At 44.3% G+C, this 22,492-nt stretch overlaps 1 protein-coding gene across 1 annotated transcript in view; it reads left to right on the forward strand.

Annotated features, from left to right (window-relative positions):
• LOC138284401 (mucin-5B-like) overlaps positions 1 to 22,492 on the forward strand; it is a 1,991,087-nt gene that overhangs the window by 1,272,722 nt on the left and 695,873 nt on the right. Inside the window, exons 15-17 of the mRNA XM_069223138.1 lie at positions 11,165 to 11,291; positions 13,696 to 13,945; positions 14,981 to 15,039. Coding sequence (XP_069079239.1) covers positions 11,165 to 11,291; positions 13,696 to 13,945; positions 14,981 to 15,039 — 436 coding nt within the window. The remainder of the gene's footprint in view (positions 1 to 11,164; positions 11,292 to 13,695; positions 13,946 to 14,980; positions 15,040 to 22,492) is intronic.

Raw genomic sequence — 22,492 nt, forward strand, 5'->3', positions numbered from 1 at the left:
ATTAAAAGCTACGGGTGGGTCTGCAGTGCTGCTTGAGCCGCCTACTGAAGTAGCCTTTCAAACCTGTCTCAGTCCTGTTAGCACAGGGCCTGTGTATGCAGTTTTCTGCCACAGGGGCCTGGCACCTAAATTTACTTACTAGGCCCAGAACTCTCCTTTTACTACATGTACCACCCCTAAGGTAGGCCCAAGCGAGCCGTATGGGCACGGTGCTATGTATGTAGAAGGCAGGACATGGGCCAGGTTGCATGGCCTGTCCTGGTAGTGATAAACAGCCTATTTGGTTTCTCGCTGCTGTGAGTGCTGCCTTCTCATAGGATTTAATTGGAAATGCCCTGCCTTATGTGTAGGGGGTATTGTCTGATGTATGAGGGGTAGCTTAGGCATGCTTGGTATGGTTGTAATGGTGATGAGAAATGCTACTTACCGGTGTAAGTGGATTTTTTATTACTATTAAAATGCTTCTAGAAAGTGAGCATTTCTCTGTGCTTATGACTCTAGTGTTTCGCAGCTTGACTCCAATCCACGTTTGGGCAGAGTGACAGTTGGGCTTTGTGCATACTTTTCAGACAGCCTTTACATAGGGAGGGTGGAGGTGTCGCAGAGGTGCATCTGCATGCTAAATAGTCTTCCTGGGCTGAGAGAAGAGAGAGGCGGGGCACACCTGAATTTGTAAAGGCCGTGCCCTGGTCTCACACAATAGAGTTGTTTACCCCCAACTGATGTTTGGAGCCTGTGCTGGAGGAGAGAGGGGCACTCTCAAAACCAGTTGCAACTGGTTGAAACCTTTTCTTCCCTTCCTTCCTTTGTAACACACTGTAAAATTGAGTATAAGTACAGGGGAATTTTCCCCACAATTTGGGGACACTTTGGAATTTACTTGAAACTGAACACAGAATGCTGGAGGAACTCACCAGGGACCACCATGGACTGCTGCTGCTGTGCTGACCTGCGACCTGCTTGGTCACTGTAAGGAACTGCCACTTGCTTGATATCACCTTGTGCTGGCCTGCTGCTGGGCCCTGCCGCCTGTGCTCCTTTTCTGTTATTTTGGTCCCCCAGGGGCTGGGTGCCGTAGCCCTGGACCCCTACAGCAAGTCCCTAGCACCTGGAGAGCGCTTTACCATCTTTCCGTGAAGGACTGGGAAAGAGCTTCATTTCTGGTACATTTTTACGCTTGAAAGTGCGTCTTTAGTGGTGCCTGTGCGCTTGGGGAAGCACCTTCTTGAAGCCCGACATCACCGCTGCGACCCGGACGTTGCACTTGGCCCAGCGTGTGTTTTTGATGTCCTGAAACTTCACCGTCATGACCCGGGCACGCTCCTACCGTGCCCCCGGGGTGAAGTGCGCTCTGAGGAGCACACCCGGGGGCACCAGCAGGTACCTACTCTGGTGCATGCCCTGTACTGCATCTGGGTGAGCTCCGGGCTGCAGGAGAGAGAGCCGGGCGGGAAAGGAAGCCTCATCAGAGGCTCCCCGCTCCATTGGGCCCCATTTGCTGCTGTGGGGACAGGCAAGGGGGGAAAGAAGCCTCATCGGAGGCTCCCCCTGCCCCAACAGAGGCCCCAATCATTGACTGAGACCGTGGGCAGGGTGGAAGTCTCGCAGGAGGCCCCCGTGCCTCAGGCCTCCTGTTGTGGCCCCTCAGTAATTGCGGGCCCCAGGAGTGGTCTGACACAGATACCTTGGCGGCTAGCAGGGTGGAAACCTCATCAGAGGCTACCTGTGCCACTGGGGCCCACACTGGAGGGCCAGTGAAAGCCCAGGGAGGCCCCAGAGATCGCAGGCCCCAGGAGGGGTTTGTTATAAAACTCGAGGGGGTGTGTGGCACACCCCTACCACTCCAATTACCAAAAGGTCCCGCTTTAGTGCAGTGAAGCGCCAGGGGCCCCTTTTGTTCTCCTCGTGGCACTGGAGGTGCCTTTTTCATCATAAAACAGGTACTTTTCTTGGACATACATAATTCAGATGTTCCTGGTATGGACATTGTGGATCATTATGTCCTGGTATTTCTTATGATGTGTTGCATACATGTTTGCTGTTGTTCCCTTTATGGGCATGACATGGTAATATGTTTTCTTGACTTGCCATTTGTTTTATAATGCTCTTGGTGCAGGCATTTATGATACTTTGATGACAAGTGCTTTTATGTGATTCCTGACCACTGCTTATGTTGCAGAATATTAAGTAACCTGTGTGTTATATATGACTACTGCTGGTTCTGCAGAGTAACTAATGTGTAACGTGCTGACAACTGCTAAGGTAGCAGGATATTACTGACATGTTGTATTTGGTCTAATCATTGTGTTGTGTACAAAACAGTATATTTTCATATAACTTGGTGTTGTGTTTCCTTTGTATTGGAGATAGTGCATCATGTGTGTTGTGTGTATTGTGCAAACATTTTACACATTGCCTCTGGGGTAGGCCTGACTGCTCGTGGCAAGCTACCAAGGGGGTGAGCAGGGGTTATCTTGGAAATGTAACTCCCTTGCCCTGACTAGAGTGGGTGTGTTCTGCCTGGCTTAGGTGCCTACCCTAGCCAACCATAAACCCCATTTCTAACAGCCACTATTTAGGAAAATATATAATTTGTATCTGAATCAAATAAGACCATAATGACAAAAATCCAAAATGTACAAGTCAAGATATCACTTTTTAAAGGTTTAACTGAGACTCAATCCGTAGGAATCAGTGGTGGTATCCGTGTATCACACATTATCTGGGATGTGTCAAAAATAACCACTTAAGGAGGCCGCATAGCAGGAGATACATTGAAAAATAAGGTGCTGCATCATATTTTCCGACGTGGCACAGATGATTCATCGCTTCTTTCCATGCTGTAAGGTGATGTGTTGATTTCCAGGAGCGCAGCCTTGGTTGCTCTCTGTGATGCGGGGATATTTTGATGCCCAGGGACGATGCGTTGAAAATCCCTGACGTGCTGGTAGAAGGAGCAGGCGCTGCTTCTATCTGGTAGACAATGCAGTAATTTTTCTGTCACGAAGAAGGCGCTGCGTCAATTTCTGCAGGCATTGCGTCGCTTTTCTGACACACAGGGATTTTCTTCACTTTGGTGAAGCCTTTGTGGTCCTGAGACTTCAGAACAGGAGGCAAGAGCACTTGTGGAGAAAGTACAGTGCTTTCAGCAGAGTCCATCAGGTAGCAGGGCAGCACACACGGCAGCAGTCCTCCAAGCAAAGCAGTCCAGATGAGTCCTTAGGGAAGCGAGGCAGTCCCTCTGACAGAGTCCAGTAGTAGATCCAGAAGTGTCTGATTTGATGGGTTCACAGACCCAGAATACATGCCCAAAGGTGCCTTTGAAGTGGAGGAAACTGCGAAGGATGGTTTTGAAATGCACAATTTCCCCTTTCAACCCAGCCCTGTCTGCCAGGAGCCCCGTGCGGGGTCATCAGTCCTTTGTGTGAGGGCCCCTCTACCCTTCCTGCCCAGAGAAACCCATCTGCATGCATGTGGATGCAGATGCAGCTGAGAGTCCAGAGTTTATGGCTGTATGGGTGGAATGCACAAGGGGACCTGTCAACCAGCACAGACCAGACATGGAATGGAGACAGGCTGCAAGGCACAGATGGCAGTAAGTCAGAGAAATGTCTGCTTTCTAAAAGTGGCATTCCTGAAATAGTAACCTAAAATCCAACTTCACTAGTAAGTAGGATTTCTTACTACCATCCCAACCATACCAAACATAACAAGTCTATTCCTCTCAGATCAGAAATTGCCACTTAAAAGCATGGAAGGGAATCTCTAATGATGGCCTATGAGAGGACCAGGTTTCACAGTTGTGTAAAACGACTTTGGAAGTTTTTCACTACCAGGACATGTAAAATGTATAAGTACATGTTCTGCTTTTTACTTACATAGCACCCTGCCCAATTGGTTACCTAGGGCCTACCTTAGCGGTGATCTATGTGTAACAAAAGGAGAATTTAAGGCTTTGGAAGTACTTTTAAATGCCAAGTCAAAGTGGCAGTGTAACTGCACACATAGGTCTAACAATGGCAGATCTGATACATTGTTAGGGGGCTACTTAAGTGGGTGGAACAATTAGTGCTGCAGGCCCATTAGCAGCATTTAATTTACAGACCCTGAGCACCTCTAGTGCACTTTACTAGGGACGTATAAGTAAATTAAATATGTCATTTGGGTATGATCCAGTGTTGCCATGTTTAGGTGAGAGAGCACAAGCACTTTAGCACTGGTCAGCAATTGTAAAGTGTGCAGAGTCCTAAAAGCAGCAAAAATGATGTCAGAAAAAGAGGAGGAAGGGAAAACGTAGGTGTGATCCTTCAGATAGAGCCATTTTTCAACACTTCCACTCCGGCATTTTCCCAATGAGCTGAAGCTTACATGTATGTTTTCCCAACAGAATGAATTGCCCTTACCCACCTCCCCATGCCCTAGCCTCAGTCTAATTGCAACCTCCTGTGTAGTGCAATGTAGGACCAATTTGGGCATTTTTGTCAAGGCTCATTTTGATATCATGTCTGGCTCTGCATGTAATAGGAGAAAGTCAAATTAGCTATATACCATTCAAATATTCTGATCAAAGGGGCACTCATACTTGGTGTATGGATTAGTACATACCTTTCTTTTGTTCACCAAATGTCAACAATTGTTCAGAACTCTAATCTCCACCTCCTGATGATATAAAGAATCCCAACTCTATTTCAGTTAAAACAACCCATCGAGCTTACCAGCACTTCGATACAGGCCTATCTAGATCACTGCGTCTCAGTATAGGTTGGTGCATTCAGAAAGATATTCAAATGCAACAAAACATTTATATATAATCTTGGAAAATCATTGCACATCACTCTGGGTCTCAAAAAGCCTACTTTGTTATTACTGGCACAAAGAATACACTTAAAACTCCCCTGCAACAGCCCAATCTAGCAGCAAAACTTAAAACCTTTGCAAATCTAATTGAACCCTGAAAACTCCAGTGGAGCATCAAAATAAGTCAGGGCAGGCAACTCTCGAACTCTTACTCCTCAGATTTGAGGAATCAATGAATTCTGGTAGCCATCAAAAGAAACCTGAAGACAAGTGTCTTTGTGGGGGCCTTCTACTCTATTCCCAGCATCACTGACACCATCCATTCTCTTAAAAAGGACAGGATCTCACTGCAAAAAGCAGTCTGCACTTCACTGGTGCACAGACCTCCAATGTCCTTCACCAGCTCTCAATGCATAATTTTAAAAGGCCACTAATCTATAAACTCATTTGTCCTACGAAGGGGTTACTAGTTACAATTTGACACTATATATAAACAATTGTATAAATAAATAGCCAAATAAATACATTTTGTGGTGTACTTGTGAAAGTGAAGTGGACCATTTGAGAGCAGTGGTGTTTGCAAAGTTCCCATGGGCTCTAAAACATTTAAGGAAGTAGACTCCCACTTTCCTATTAGGTGGTAAAATCCAGCCATAACTGAGCTATAGAGGATCCCCCAAACATGTATTCTCTGGTGCCACTACACCTGCTGTGGTATAGATAACTAGGCCCCTGTTTGAGAGGCCATATTAGTCAAGAGTCATTTGACGGTGCTAGGAAATCCAGAGAACCTTACGGTCAATTCCAAAGGGTGGCAAAATATTTAAGGGCCTTCTCTATGGTAATGGTTGATCATAGCAATGATTTCCTTTTTGGGGCACGCTAGAGACTTTGACAAGGGACTACATATCCCAGACTGCTTTGTGGCCCCAGGAGGGGGCCATTTTCACCAGCACCTGCATCCACTTGACCAGACCAACAAGCACTATAAAGCGCGTGGGGGCACTTCGCGACGTGGGATACGCTAGAGACTTTGGCAAGGGACTACATATCTCAGACCGCTTTGTGGCCCCAGGCAGCGGCCACTTCACGGTGCATGACGTGTGCGGGCCGCGCCCGGGCCAAGGGCAGGCCCATCCATGCCCTTCGGAGGCCAACCCACTAACATTTATCTCCAATTAGGCATTGTTGACACTCGTTTTTTTATGATTGTATCATCCTGCGGGCTGTATCATTGAACAAGTTTTCTATAGAACACTTTTCCACCAATTAAAGTCCTTTGATGGGTAAAAGAAAAGCAACAGAGGGTGGGGCAGTGGCGGTGTTAAAAACTAAGCAGAAAAAACATAAGCATGCACTAATAACTGTGTTACGGACAGAATTGACAACCTTCTTGGTGAATATGAAGACATTTTAACCTCTACCTGGATAATAGCCCCAACAAAACTGGGTGCGAGTGCTCCCCAGTCCGGAAGGGGGTGGGTCACAAAAAAATTGCTGACATATTCGTAAAACGTGGCCAGCAGGTCACAGTCACTACAGGGCAGGGGGAGGGTAGGAATGTCATCACCCAAGCTTCCTCATAATCAGCAAATGAGCCACCTCCAGATCCTAGTGACTGTATTCAGTGTACCAACCACTTTAGCCCTTTAATAAATATCTCAGACCCACATGAGGACCCCGACCCAGGCATTAGGGTGGGTGGGTCAGTAGACATAAATGTGTATTCAGCCCAGACAAATGCACAGCACATCCTATGCATACCAGATTTAAATTTAAAGAGGGAGGTGTCAGAACTCAAGTCTATGGTTAATTCCTTAATTGTAATAGTCATGGAGCTAATTCCTTCAGACTCCATGGCCATCATGAATCATATCCGTTGCCCAACGCCAAATCCATTAGGTACCCCGATGAAGTTGCCTATATCTCCAGCAACCAGTTGTGCTGGCCAACCTTTAGCTGGTGCTAAGATCAAGAATTCCTATCAGCCTCCCCCACATCCACACCTCCAGTGCTGCAACTGCTCTCCCAAGCGGACAAAGCATATTTCTTAGGTACTCTAAAGCGTGGTAGGGCACCTGACTTTGATAGTGTTCCAGCAGACCTATTCTTAACCGATATTTCAATCTGGTCAAGATATATCACCATTGTAGCAAAAGCAATAGCATCTGGGGTGCCAATCCCTGAGTCCTGGAAGGGTGCCATTGTTGTCCCGATTTTCAAAAAGGGTGACAGAGCCCTCCCCTGTAATTATAGGCCAATTAGCTTAATAGATCGCGTGCAGAAAGTTTTCTGTCACTGCCTTATGGGCAAGATTCAAGACTGGATGAAATGAACACGACATCCTTAGTCCCCTCTAGGAAGGTTTTCCTAAAAAAATATCTACCATTGAGCAAGCCCTTAGGTTTCTGCTTTTATATTGGAAAACAGTTTTTATTGGCAAAGGGAATGCCCCCCACCCTATTCTTCTTGTACATTAATGATATCGTCCCCTCTCTACTCAGAGTGGAGGCTGACACACCATCATTAGGTACACAGAAAATTCCGGTCTTGCTCGTTGCAGATGATACACTCCTGATATCCAAGACCCCAAGTGGATTACGGAAACTCCTCACGTGCTTTGAGGAATTTTGTTCCATGCGGGGAATTGAAATCAATGCTTCTAAAATGAAACTAATGAAGCTCAATCCCCACAGACCCTTCAGAGGGAAATTTATTCTTGAGGGTACCCCACTTGAAAAGGTGGGCACATTTAGTTACCTTGGCATAATATTAAATGAAAACAAATTCATGGAAATCGCATATTACAAAGCAAGCACTAAAACAAAAGCAAACAACGGGGGTTTTAATAAAGGATTTTAACCTCTCGCATACCAAACCAATACGCCCTGCAATCTAGATATATGAAGCCAAGGCTGTGAGCTCAGACCTTTACCGGGCTGAACAGTGGGACTACGCCAAAGCCCAAGAAATAACGATTTCTGAAAACAAGTTCCTAAGAAATCTTGTGTCCAGTTCCCCCTTTTTGAGGACCTAGGCATGAAACGCATTGGCCACAAAGCCTGCCTATGTCCCCTTTTGTACTGGTGGCGTCTTTGGACTTCCCCAGAGCTTGCCTCCTTTACTGTAGCCCTGCAGGTCATTTTAGAAGCTGACCATTCTCATACTATCCCCTGGCTCAGACACATCAAGGGGCTTCTTTCTTCACTTGGGCTTAGAAAACTCTGGGGTTCTCCAACCACTACTTCCTTTCCTTCAAAAAGCGACCTAAAAAAATGGTATTGGCATATTGTAGACTGAAGATCTGAGGGTTGCACTTCACTCTACACTATCATGTGATTTCGACCAACCTAAAAGAGACGTGCAAATATGAGGCTATCTGGGACATAATCACGGTGCCAAGAGAAAGGAAGTTATACTTCCAGTTCCGCATTGGACCTTGCCACTAAGATTACTTACCAGTCACTGGTGACATGAAGAAACAACCATCTGCCCAGTTTGCAAAGCACCCATTGAAATCCTCCCTCTTGTCCTATTTGTATGCCCTGCATATGCTGCCTCTTGTAGGAAATGGCTGGCCCCGGCTTGTAGACTGCTGGGAGTTTGCAGGTCCGACACAGCCCTCTGAATTCTCAGATCAGACACTTCCCCGATGTTAGTGATTGCTGTTGCCGAGTTTCTTGGGGCAAGTTGGATTGTCAGAGGAAAACTTTTATCTGTATAATGGTTTTAGTAAGAATGTATCAATTCATTCTGGGAGTGCATTTAATTTTATTATTTTTATCTAAACACATGTACTGTACATATTTTATTTAACCTTTTGTATTTATTTATTGCACCTATATGCTTTTATGGCTCTTGGACCCGAAATAAAGTTCTCTTGGGTGAGAGAGTGGTTTCGCTTTTGGTAGAAACACAAGAGGAAAATAGATTAGGGCTGGATAATAAATAGATGTTCAAGCTTCAAAACCTCCTTTATTAAAGTTTCTCTCAGGCTTAAGAATGAGCATTAAAAGTGCTCAAAAGGTCACTGGGACGTGGTAGGCAACTTTCTTCAGGTCACATCCACTGACCACCAGTGAGTCAAATGCCAAAGTGATCCTACCTTCTTTTTAGAGTGGGTGACTAGGGGCAGGCCTAGTGAACTTTGCCAGCACAACAGCAGGCACAGTTCACTAGTGTCTCTGACACCACCTCAATCCTCATATGACATAGCATTGGTTTTTGGATCTCTGATTAAGTCCAGGTCAACTGACTTTCAGGTATTCTTTTTAGTGGGACCTGCACTCTCCTTGAGACAGCCGTCGTGTAAGACTCAGGTAACATGTCATTGTCTCTTCCCATCTCCAGGAAGCTCCAATATTCTTCATCCAGGCAGGGCAGCAAAGCACTAAGCAATATATTACGTTGATGGATGGATTGCATGCAAAAGTCTCAGCAACTGACAAATGCTTGGCCTGAATTCCGGTCAACCTTTTTTTACTCAACATAGCATACCATTGTCGTATGGCCCTACATTTTCTTCTAGCCTAGCTGAACCAGCAAAACAAACTCCTCTCTGCTGCCGAGAAGAAGAATCTTCCAAAGTCAAAACTTTGTGCCATCTTTAAATTTTCTATTGTGGAATTAATCTTCAACTACACTTTTCTTGGGCACCTTATGTTGAAGTGATAGTGGAGTACTAAATTATCAAAGCTTCTGTTTCAGGTCAGGCATATACAAGGGAAGGTAGCGCGGAAAGCTCACTGCACATCCACCCTGAAGTAAGGAACTCTGATCTTGCCTCTGAATCAGGCCAATCATAGCCATGCTTCATGTCCATTTCTGATATACTTATTCGATGGGCAGACACAAATTTCCTTGACATTTGATCCTGACTGCCACAATCACCGCTTTTTTGCATTGAATGACACAGTGATGCCTTTACCATAATTTTGTGCCTACCACAGACACAGACCTGTCTCCTTTGCCGGAAGGGACAATGGTTGCTATAATTTTCATGGCGCATTTTGGGAGTACTTCAGACGAGTCTATCCTCACCATATTTCATGATAGTTCAGCACTTATCTACATTAGCTTCAAGGACGTCCAGTGGGACAAATCACGTGTTGGTTGTATGGTTGTTTTGTGGATTTGTCATCTTTGAGTCACTCAAGGAAATGTACTTCACCTTTCACTAAACGTGGAGGAATTATTGTCTCTTTGGTCAGTTTGTGTTACACATTTTTTTTGAGTCCTTGGGTACCAAATCTTTTGAATTCAAGTCAGGCATATAAAGCAATGTTAAGCTGATACCAGGCAGATCAGCGAGTTTGGGTACCCAAGTAGCCAAACTTGTTCCAGTGATGTATTGTGACAGGGTAATTTCTAAGTGGAGTATGGTTGGCATCCCAAAGACCAGAGGAACATAAAGCCTCAATGGCTCTCCTTGGTACAGGCCTCATTGGGTACTATAAAGACAGTGACTGATCAGTTTACTCCTTTGTACTGCTGGGTTAGCACTTCAATCCCAATTTGGTTGAAAACTAGGCCATTTAGATATTAAGAAATATAAAATATGCTCTTCTGTTCTTCCATGTCATACATGATATAATTATAGATAATAGTTTAACTATAATGGCAACATCAATTTCCTAAATGTTTTAGCCCGGGTGCGTAGGTGTTTTCAGAATAATAGTTTAAAAAAATATATATTTTTTTTTAGGGCAGTAGTAACTTTGTGACTATAAGAACTTTGTTTCATAACCATCCATCTTTTGTGTTATCATAATACATCTCTACATACGTTCATATTACAGTCTCATCCACCGTTCGGAGTGATGATGGTGAAACATTACTCTCTGCTACCTTTTCTAATCTCGGTGCCACCATGGGCGATCTAGAATGGCAGAAACACCCACTAGAACATATATTTGATCTTAATGCTTCCTCTGAACCTACAGGTTGCAGGATAACTTGGTCTTTTAAAGGGAATTCCATAGGTAGAGAGAGTTTAAGTCAAGAACGATTCATTAATAACCCTGAATCAGTCGTTCTCGATTCTATTGTAAAACATCTGGTAATCTAGCCACATAGGTGCGGTCATCTGACTACTGGGCCTTGTGTTTTGTTTGCCAAGTCTGATTGCGACAAGTTTGCTAGAACTCTGTGGTGTGACCTGAAAGCATCAGTAGGTACATGCTCTTTCTTCTTTGGGTCTTAAGGAACCTTATCCCAACCAGGAGGATTGTTTTAGACAGCCTCTTCTAAGTATCAAAGTTATTTTGTTCTAAATTAAGAAGGATTTTCTGAAGAGGATATGTACATGTGCCTTCTCAGGGTTTAAAGGATAACTTCCAATTCGTATTCCTTTTTTTCTCTGGCCTAGAACTGCATCTATGATACATGCAACTCCGAAAAGAGTGAAGAGGCTCTGTGCGCTGCTCTGTCGACGTATGCAAAGAAGTGCTCTGAGAATGATCTAAAGATTGTTGGATGGAGGACAGGAATATGTGGTACAGTATATACACTTGTCGGGGTAGACAGCGTTACTGTTAGGTCTCCTTAGTACAGTAATAGGGGTGAAATGCATGATGCTTCCAAATAGTAGCACGGTGTAACCCGAGAGAAATACCAAGGAAACTTACTCTCCAAATGACGGAATATCAAACTATTAATGTTTGAATTCTTAAACGAATTGGTTAAGTGAGCTACTCAAGTTTGAGGTCTTGCCAGAAAGTACTAACTTCAGTAGCGAATGTCCTAACAAAATATTTCTGAAAATTAGCGTATTTTCACAGATTTCTGAGTATGAGAGAATAATTTAGAGATGAAGATATAGGCGCAAATCATGCCTCCACAGTGAAACATTGCACAGAGCACCCAAAAAGGAGTCCCCAGAGCTGGAGATAGTTCTCACTTTGATGTCTTATTTAAGCTTAAATAAGGGAGAAGCTGTGCTGTCGAGTAAGTTGGGACAATATTCGAAATGATTGAACAGGTATTGCCTTTCTTGGGATTCAGGAATGTCTGGGAAAAGGAAGGATGCAAGCCTATGCAAGTCAATACCTCTCAAGAGTACAGCTGGTGCAGTCGCACCAGGGTCCTAGGATATGTGGTGCCCTTTTGACTAGTTGCCTTTACCAAGATAGTGGGCCCATTGCTACGTGACTAGTATGGGGATCTTTGCTGCATCTGTACAGAGGACAGGTTTAGGCTCCAGTCACTGTTTCACTGTGGGAGCTTTGTTAAAAGGAGGCTCGCGTTGAAATGCAGGGTCGCATGTATACTTATGAAAAGGCACTTGCAATGTTATGTACGATTTCAAGTGGGACCTCTAGGAAGATCATGCATATCATAGTCTTGAAATATGGGAATGTTTTAGAGCAGGTTTCTTAAAATTCCGGTGTATGCCCCTGATTGACAGAAGACTATGAATGGCATCAAACCAAAAGTACAATCCCCCACAGTACTGTCAATATTACGACTTTTCCAAAAACTCTTCTTCCAAGATCTACAGTAATCACATACTCGAGGAGCAACCCGCCCGCGCCCCCCACACACACTTATGTACCATGTTTCATCCTGATATTGTGTTCCTTATTAGGAGATATGTTATAAACGCTAAACGCTAGCCTTCTAGGATTATTGTTCAATACATTATTATACCACGGAGTCTCGTTTGAATGGCGATTCAAATATAACTAGCCCTCGGCTTAATTATCATTTTGAGACACACTTAAATCCTTATTCCCTTTATTATAACCACTGGAGCGCTGACGTTTCGGAATCCATTGAGGTGAGAAGGTTTGCCTGCCCAACGAAGAGCAAACCTGAGGATGGCTGAGGATTATAGCGTCTAGGGTTGTGCAATCTCTGTGGATCTGGGAAGATGATTGAATATTGGGACAACGACACTATTGGCAGTACTGTGGAATGTCATACCTTAGTTTGGGGGAGGGGCATATGATTTGGGCCGTTTCATGACAAATTAATAATTTAATTTCTTTAACTCCTTCTTGCGGGTATTAGAGGGTCGTGATGCCATCGCCTGGCTGGGTCTGAACAAGTATCGTTGTAAACATGTTTAAATCAACCTCATACTGTCATTAACAGCAATTCACCAAAATGCCACGGGTAGTGGAAGCGACATCGCATACCCATCACACGCTCTTTGTCCTTAAATTTCACTTTCACACTCGTGCATACACACACACGTGCACACACACTTTCTCAATTAATACGCACACCCACCTGCCAGCATGCACACACCATACATTTAAAATCATTTTTTAAATATGAGCGGTGGGCTATGCGGTGCAGTGGTGTATGCCTGGGATGGTACCCCTCGGAGTTGGAGGGGATGTCCTGATGTTCATTTTAAATCTGCCAGCCAAATATTGCCTTCACCAAGTAGTTCACGGATGTCCTAGGTAAAGGACTATGTATTCAGCATAGCTCGTGGGCCAATAAGATGTAAAGTGTCACAGACATAGTAGTTGATGGTGTTGATATTCATTACTTGACTCTGTTTCTGTGTTGCAGCCTGTATTTCTGACTACTTGTCTGCTGAGCAAGGTCAGCTTCACTCTGTTTACTGTCCAATAAAAGGCTAATCCGTGGGTCAACCATTAGCAGTGAATTCTCTTCCCTGAACTCCCGGTGGGCTGCGGTGTTCAGTGGGGCAGCGACATATACGTTGTGCTCGCTGTATAGAAGCTATGGTCTCTGGATGCTTCTGTGGTGCCAGGGCGAGTGACTGGCCCATCTTGTGTGAATTTGAAATCATACTATTAATTAGCATTGCGTGTGTTTTTCATTCATGGTGTGTACTCGTCTGTTTTTACTTTTAGCGCTATAGGTCTGCGTCCGAAGCACTGTATGACTTTCTCAACCTTTTATGTCTATTTGCGCACACAGAAATGAGCTGTCCTGAATCCATGATCTTCAGCTACAGTTTTAGTGCTTGCAATAGCACGTGCCGCTTCCTGGCGCAACCCAATACATTTTGCGACCTGTCTGGTCTACCAGTGGAGGGCTGCGGCTGCCCAGAAGGGACCTTTCTCACCCCGAATCTTGATCAATGTGTAGAGGCAAAGAAATGTCCGTGCTTTCACAACAACGAAATAATCCCAGCTGAAAGCTCCATCAACACTGGGATTGTGACATGGTAAGTGTGGCCCAAACATTTTAGGCCAGGGCATTGGTCGTCTAGCCCAGGGTAGTAATCTTTCCAGGTCGCACAGCACATCCCTCTGGTGGATCCAGCACTGTAGTATAACACTGTTATCGCCAGAGGCGCTGTGCTTAGACAATTAAAATGCAATACCGACTATTGAGTACCTATCTCGCAATCCTAGACTGCAGCACCTATGGAAAACCTAGAGAGGCATTCGAAAACGACTGACTCTGGAAAAATGAAATTCACTAATATGTCATCTGATTCAAGATAAGAAGTTAAGACATAACAGGGATCTCTGCAGTTCACTATTTTTGGCATGCATACTTCAAGGTTAAACAGAACAGCGATCTCTGCATTATTTGTGGCATGCCTTCTGCATGGGATTAAGAGCTCCAATTGGGGTGCCATTTCCACTCAATTCATGCACTGCTTGCTGGGGTTATTACACGTCAAAAATTAGTGGGATTATAAAACCCAAATAGCAGATGTTTACTACTCTACACTACATCACAGGCCAAGCATACTTGCACATATCATTACGCCTTGTCTGATGTAGGATGATGGCATATTCGTCAGCTGTCATTCTCTTCCCTCATGTAATTCGTGCCCTTCTGAATTAACCACACTGCCTACTTACGATCTAAAATCTCCATGTGACCACACTGCAGTGTATCATTGTGATGAATGCCGATTTACTGACATGCCTGAGGGAGTGACATAACACCCCTTTTGACCCACGGTGGCATGACAAGATTGACTAAAATCTAGCCTCCCAACACCCACCTGTTTGAGGCTGAGTGGCTAATGGAGGGTATGATGTGTAAACTACAGAAGATAAGCAGAGAACCCTTTGGAACCCTCTTCCATTCTTTCAATTTGTTGTCACGAACCAAGGAATAAGGGGCAGCAATGGGAAATTCCGGGTTTCTGTCAAGTATGCCCCGTTACCATGGTCTGCCATGATCTTAAGCCTATTATCATTGCAAATGTGTTCCCTTAATCACTTTTATTTAATGTTTTCAGCAAATGTATCCGTGGAGTCTTCGAATGCCCTGGTCAATTTCGAGCAAGTATTGGTGAAGGTAAGTTTGTGCCTTGGTAATGTTCACACACACATAAATAAGTTTTTTTTTTATTGCAATGCATATTTTTCATGAATATTGATACAATTGCATGATATCTGAGATTCACCCCTGATTTTATAACCTGAGAGTGTGTCCTTCTGTTTTGTAAGAGATAGCATGCTCCATGGGAAAGAAAGTGGCTCCATAGGTGAGGTACCCAATGAAGAAGAGTGTGAGGTGGCTGACTCCAAGGTCCTGAAGAACCTCATTGCTAATTCCAGAATAGGGCCAGGGCAATACACATGGCATTCATCGGTACAAACACAAATGAGTACAAGGCTAACAGACATTTGGTAACAATGTCTGCCTGGCATACTGGAAACCAACAGTTAGCGCGACATGCGCCCTAACCTGCTCACACAATAAAATTATTTTATCTCTGAATCAAATAGGCTGGCTGATATGTCTTTACACATGCAAACACATGCATTCACAAATACATATAAACCCGTTAAGCTGTAGCTCTGTGCCACCAATTTTGGTGCCCTGTTTAGTTCCACACGTTTTCAGTTGTGCTACAGCTCTGTACTAAGAGGTATAGAATGAGGCATGCTGTACAGAGACAGGGCACAAACGCTCTGTGCTCATGTACGCATGGCTGTGTTTGCAAGTGGTAGATTATTAAAACCAGACCTATTGATTTTGCCAATGCTTTTTTGTAAATTGTTACAAGTTTATGTAAAAACGCCTTTGTGATACAACAGCAGTCTTCAATGAATTTCAGGAACCAAAATGTACTGACATAAAGAATGCATATCTGTCTCTTCTCCTTAACTATCATTCCAATGTTTGCTATGGAGGTATGAAGCGATTTGCATCCTCTGAAAGTTCTCTGATAATAAGCACACACTCGTTTTTTCTTTAAGCCCTGGCAGCTTATTTCCAATTCCATCCATTGTAATGGCCGGAGAAGAACAAACATAGTTATATTAAAACATTAAAATGATAGAAGCAAATAAACGAAGATATGTGTCCCGTGGAACGTGTTAAGCCAGCAGTTTACTCTGGATCACTGGGATGAGATCTTTTTAGAGTCAGGATGCTTAGGAATGAAGTCCAGAGCCGGTGCCAACGGAGTTGCAGGGAGGCAAGCAGTTGCATCCAGTCAGTGGCACTGGGCAGGGCCTCAGGAAGTATTTCTGAAGGCTGTCTTCCCCATGCATAGCCACTCTTGTCTGCAACTTCTATGCAGTTTGGCACTCTGTTCGTGGTTGGCCTGGGCTATCTCTTTTGCGGTTGCTCTGAGCTATGTGGTTGGCCTAGGTCATCTGGTTGGTGTGTGGGGTATACCACTCGGTATATGGGGAAAAACTACTGGGTTGGTAGTCGCCGGCTAGGTACAAACAACTCACCCTCCCCTACCAAGGGCAGGGTGAGTTGCACCCTTGGGAGGAACTTGGGGTTTCGACTTAGCCGAGCAGATCCAAGAATCCCCATTGCGAGGCACCTGAGTCAGTGCTTTCCCCTGGAGGATTAAACGCTGAAGGGCGGAGGCTTCCGGTTCCCCAGGTCAAGTATCACATTAGTGACCCCATGCACACCCCCCACACACACACATACTTGCACGCACACACTCATATCCACTCACACTCTTAAATGCCAAATCACCTGCACATATGTACGTTCATGTGTGCACACTCACATATGAACAAACGCATTCTTATGCAAACCCAAGATCAAGCGTACAGGCACACATGTACACTTGTATGCATTAACAAACACGATTGTGCGCGCATTCACTCATGGGCACCTTCACATGTACACATGCTCACATACACTCAGTTATACATACAAACATAAACAACATTCAGTACTTGGTGTTCTTGCTGTTGTGGTCATACTTTTGCTTTAGGAGCAAAACAGCAGCCTCATCATCGTTCCCTGGCACACTCAGGCAGGCCCCTCATCATGCTGCTTGAAAGCAGGAGGGTATTTGGAAATGCAAAAATAATGTTAGACGATGGGGCAGAAGGAAAGACAGACATCTAATTGTTTTATTCCGCATGTTTGAGCAAAGCTATTTCGGTACGACGTTGAGAAACACCATAGCCCAAAGACGTTTAGTCCGTGACTCCGACCATTGCTGGATGGGATGCATTGCATGGGCGCACTGGTATCTGTGAACAGCACCGATTTCTGATCACATCTTTGCTCTTCACGGACCCTGTCACAACATCGTACTCTGCACACAGGTGAACAGCCACCTTGCACATTCCAGATTCGACCTGTCAGTCACTGGGGACCTGTTAACCCAGTTAACAAGAAATATTTTGCTGGGGGGGGAGAGGCACACGCAGATATGCAGATATGCCCCTGCTCGAAGATCAGAACATACACTAAAGAGAACATAAAGTACAGACTTATAGAGATGTTATTATTTTGTTCTCAGAGGTATTAATTATTTTGTAACATACCTAATTTCCTGATTTACTTTAAGGAAAGAGCTCTTTTTTTACAAAATTATGGAGTAGAGAATTTTTCATTGCAAACCTAAGGCAGAATGACTCTCCTAGATGAAATATGTTGAGTATTTTTGACAAAAGAAAGCCAATGCTCCATTGGCGATAATATGCAAATACAGTGCTACAAATCAGTCCCCTTACTTCGAACAAATCTTTGAAATGGTCTATTCGAATGGCATGACAATTTTCACCCAAGTAAACTTTACAAAAATGACTAACACTTCAAACCAAATAGTAAATTGCTATCAAAACTGCAACAAGTATTTGTTGCAAGGATCTGTGCCCTATAAATAAACTTTGGATTTACATTAGGTAAATATTGAACATAAAAGAACAGGGTCTGCTAACACCTGCCCCACTGGAAAAAGCTATCTAAGAGGGTTTGCACATTCATGTAGGATACTTTCAATGTTTCCCTTTCTAACAATCTTCATGTTCAGTGGGTGCAACCTAGCTAGCCAGTTAAGACAAGGGAGTTCTGTCTTGCACTAATAGATTCTTTACATTGAACAGAATTAGGAGATGGTTTCATGCTTCACATATACTGCCGAAATGTATACCTCATCATCATCAAATGAACTGTTCTTCATATAAATTGATTCTGCCCCAATTTAGTAATTTGCTCTATTATTACATAATTGATTGGGTTGACTAAATCACCTAGGAAACCTCAAACATATTTGGTACTGTCTGACTCCAGACATTCAGTGCAACATTTCCTTCACGGCAAGGCAAACCTCAGCAAACTCAAACATTATTGACCCATCTTGCTGCTCCCATTCCCGGCAAAAATCGTGGAAAAAAAACATCACCTGTAGACTGGACTACGGAAACGCCCTATACTTGGATTCCCCATACAACTCCTTCACAGAGTCCAGACCACCTAGAATACAGCAGCAAGACTCGTCCCAGAAGAACCCACATCGCCGCCCACCTCACAGACCAACACTGGCTGCCCGTACACAAGAGATGCAAGTCCAAGATCCTCATAATGGCCTTCAAAGCCCTCCACAATATCTGACCCAACCTCATCAACCACAGACTCTCCTTCCACCAGCCCACCAGAGAGCTCCAATCAACCAACCTTTCCCTTGCCCAAATCCTGAGAATCCGAAGTACCCAAAGCAGAGGACTCGCATTCTCCATCTCAGCCAAGAACTGGAACGACCTACCCACCTAACTACAAGCCACACCCACTCTCGACGAATTCAGGAAAAAGCTCAATGCATGGCTCTTTGAAGAATAACCTAACCAGCACGCAGCCTTCACTTCCCGTGCCTGGATACCCCCGGGGTGATAAGTCAGTCTCTATAAATTGATTTTCGTTTGGTGTTGATTGGTTTGGTTCATTAGTGTTTTAGCATGTATGTTTGTTCAATTAACAAATGCAACAAAATATTGAGCAATTCTGTATAAAATGATATCTCAACAATTTTTCTATAACTTCAGACTGCAATGGAATATTTCTGTAGGGTTTGCCCCAATTGATAGCCCAAATAGTGGCAAACAAAACGGTGGGTATTAATGAACAAATGGAACAACAAGCTTCAGGTGTTTAAACATTCTAACACTGATTTTGGAGAAAAGCGTAAGCATCGAGGTACTCAAACACCGTAGTAGTGAACGACTTTCAGGACCGCATGTCAGTGTCTGATAAACAGCACTGGACCTCCGAGGATGAGACAACAGTTAATGATGAATATCTTGAGACTGAGGACTACTGAAGAGTCTCTAAGTCTATTTAAGGTGCAGCTAGGGTGTCCGAAGGCCAGCTATGGGCCTCTAAGGGCCAGCTGACTTTTAGTAAAAGTGAAACTTAACACAATTTATTGTGGTTGAGTAAACTGTTTCTCACAGCATTAGCTCGATTTCCTCCGGATCATGTCCCTCAGGCACGTGCACCAATCCCATGCCAAATGGCACCAGGACATTTTAATTAATTTGCCCACTTGCGACTCTGGCAATGTCATCTAAACCCTTGCAGGTGGTCGTATTCAGTGGTGAAGCTTCTATGGATGCCAATACTTGTGGATGACAATCAGAGGTGGGAAGGAAAATCAGTCTCCATTGAGTGTTTGAAACCCGTTTATGTCCTGCATTCACCAAGCAAAGGAACCAAGCTTAATCTTCTTTCAGTTGTAGGTATGGCGCCAAATGGTACATTTTGTAGGAAAAAACTGAAGCAAAATGACAGGTTTCAAAGGCACTTCCAAAAAGGACTTAGTGAAATAATACAATATTTCAGACCCTGACACGCATTACAGAAGCACAGTCCAACTTTATCACTATACTTTGGGTCTATGAATCATCCAATTGATTTATACCTCGAGTCAATAATTCCTATATATTAAAAACAACCTGTATAACGATAGCTCAATTTTGTGATAATAATTTTAATAACCTTGGCCCTGTTAGAATGCTGAGTTTGCTTCACTGGGAACCATATTTGTGATGTTATTGTCATTGCAGGATTCTGACACAAGTGTTTCTACCTACAGGCACGTTCTGCCACAAGAACGTGCTCTTATAGAGAACATAAATTATAGAATTATAGAATTTTACCCATTTCCCTCAACAATATTAATTATTTGTATAATATACTAAGGGGCATATTTACATGGAACTGGTGCAGCACTGCGCCGAAATTGGCAGTGCTGCGCAGAATGCAGCACACATAGAAGTAGCAAATGGTCATTATTGAAATATTGCTTATGTGCAGGAAGGGACACGTGGATTGAAATTGTCATGCCATTCAAATACATCATATTTTAAATGATATACTCCAAGGAAACTAAAAGTTAGCTTTGTATTTGCATATGCCTTCCAGCGAGTTTTGGCTTCCTGTTGCCCAACATACTCAACATATTTCATCTAGGAGAGTCACTCTGACTTCGGGTTGCACTGAAAATGTCTGTACTCCACGGGCTTTTAGAAGGAACTATTTCCTTAAAAAAAATCAGGGAACTAAGGGGCATGTTTACAAGACCCTAGCACCACCAGAGCATCACTTTTAGCAATGCTCTGCTGGCGCTGTGCATTGTGCCACATTTACAAGGCTGTGCTAAGCCACTTTTTATGGCTTAACGCCGCCCTGTAGATATGGGCCCCAAGCTGATCATTCCACTTCCAGTCCCCTTATCCACACATCAGTGCAAAGGAGGCATGCCAGTTGTTCGAAGGTGAGCACAAAAAAAGAAGCAGGAGAGCAGGGCAGCCCTGCTGGGTACCCCTGCCTATTGGGAACTCATGAAAGAGGACTCTTATGCTCACCTGCGCCATTGGGATGGCATATAGTAAACACACATTGGCTCTGGATCTGAGGCCAAATCCCATCTGTTTGAGGACCTTGAAGAGAAAAGACCAGTTTACTGAATCAAAGGCCGTCTCAAAATGTATTTGAAGAGCATGCAAGCCCGACTGCGTTGTAGCACGGGCTAAGGCCATCTGGGCTTGCTGTATACAATGTCTAGTGCGGGGGTAGGGCATGTAGCCATACTGGTCGGGTGGACTAGGGATGTAAGACCTGCAACAGACTGTGGCCAATATTTTAGCATAGGTCTTGAGTTCTGTGATGATTACAGAGATAGCTCAGTATGAAGAGCAGTGTATTGAGAGTTGCTCATCTTTGGGAATAACAACTACTGTGGCCATCCCAGGTGGGAACTTCCCATTGGTAAGTTCTTCTGAGTGCACATCTAGTAGAAAATGATTAAATATTTCACTGTATCTCTGGTAGTACTCAAGTGGCACCCATTGGGGCAGCGAGTTTTCCCAGATTTCATAGTGGTCCCTGCGGATTCAATTTTGTTCAGTGTCACAGGTTCCTCGCATTCTGATCAGAGGGTAAGGGAGATTTGTGGCACAGGAATGCCATTAAGTACTGGATGAGCATGCTTGACTTTTGGGGTTCAGTGTCAGGCATAAAGCTGTTGGTAGTATGCTGCAATATCAGGAGCACTGGCTGAGTCCACTATTTTGGGGACAGTTCTAGACGTTAGCCAGTAAAGCTACATGCCATTTTTGTCACCAAACGTATATACCCCCTGATCCAAGGCCCTTCAGCACTGCTACACCTCCTCAAGCAAGACCTGACACAAGTAAACTGGGGCCAGCTGCAGCTAGCATTCTAGAGTCATGGGTGATTTCATTGAAGCTGCTGCTCCACATCCACATTGTGCGCCTCACGTTTAGTGATATGCCCAGCTTCTCCCGACTGTGGACACAGAGAAAGTCTTGAACCAGACCCCTGATAGTAGCCACCACCACCACCCATAGGGTGCAAGGCGACTCAACTGTGCCTTTGTTCCAGTTGAAGTAAGCCTAGACTTCGCACCGCAGGAACTCCGCACATTGGGCACCAGGCACCATGCATTAAGGCATCACATTGGATGGTGTAGCTGATCAGGGTGCCCAACCTGAATAGAAACAGGTGAGTGGTTGGAAATGCCCCGCAGAAGGATAGAGGTGGTGGAGGATGTCCACTGTAATGGGAGGAGAGGCAAATCAATATGGGAGAAGGTCACATGAGCAGCCGAGTTGTGGATGTAGTCCTGGTCTCTGGGGTGCCACGAACCAGGTATCACACAGCCCCGGGAATCCATCTATGAGGAGAGCTATCAGGTGCAAGAGAGTCTGTGGGCATTGGACGGACTGGAATAATCAAGGGTTGGGTCAGTGGAGCATTGAAATTGCCCTAAAAAATAGTGGGCCCTGAAAGGAAGACAAGGAAAGCTGTCCTCAGGACCTTGAGAGCCTGAGGCGGGGCTTGGTGCGGTATGTAGACGCTATGGAGGTTGTACGGCTCCCAACATAGAGACCCAGAGAATCAATGAAGGTAGAATTAGTTATTATTTGAAAGATGCAATGAAGGAGCAGTACCACCCTACTGGATACCCTTGTGAAACCTACATTGTAAACCCTGTTGTACCCAAATTATCTCAGGAAGATGC

This window comes from Pleurodeles waltl, chromosome 3_1, assembly GCF_031143425.1.
Source record: "Pleurodeles waltl isolate 20211129_DDA chromosome 3_1, aPleWal1.hap1.20221129, whole genome shotgun sequence".
Taxonomy (NCBI): Eukaryota; Metazoa; Chordata; class Amphibia; order Caudata; family Salamandridae; genus Pleurodeles; species Pleurodeles waltl.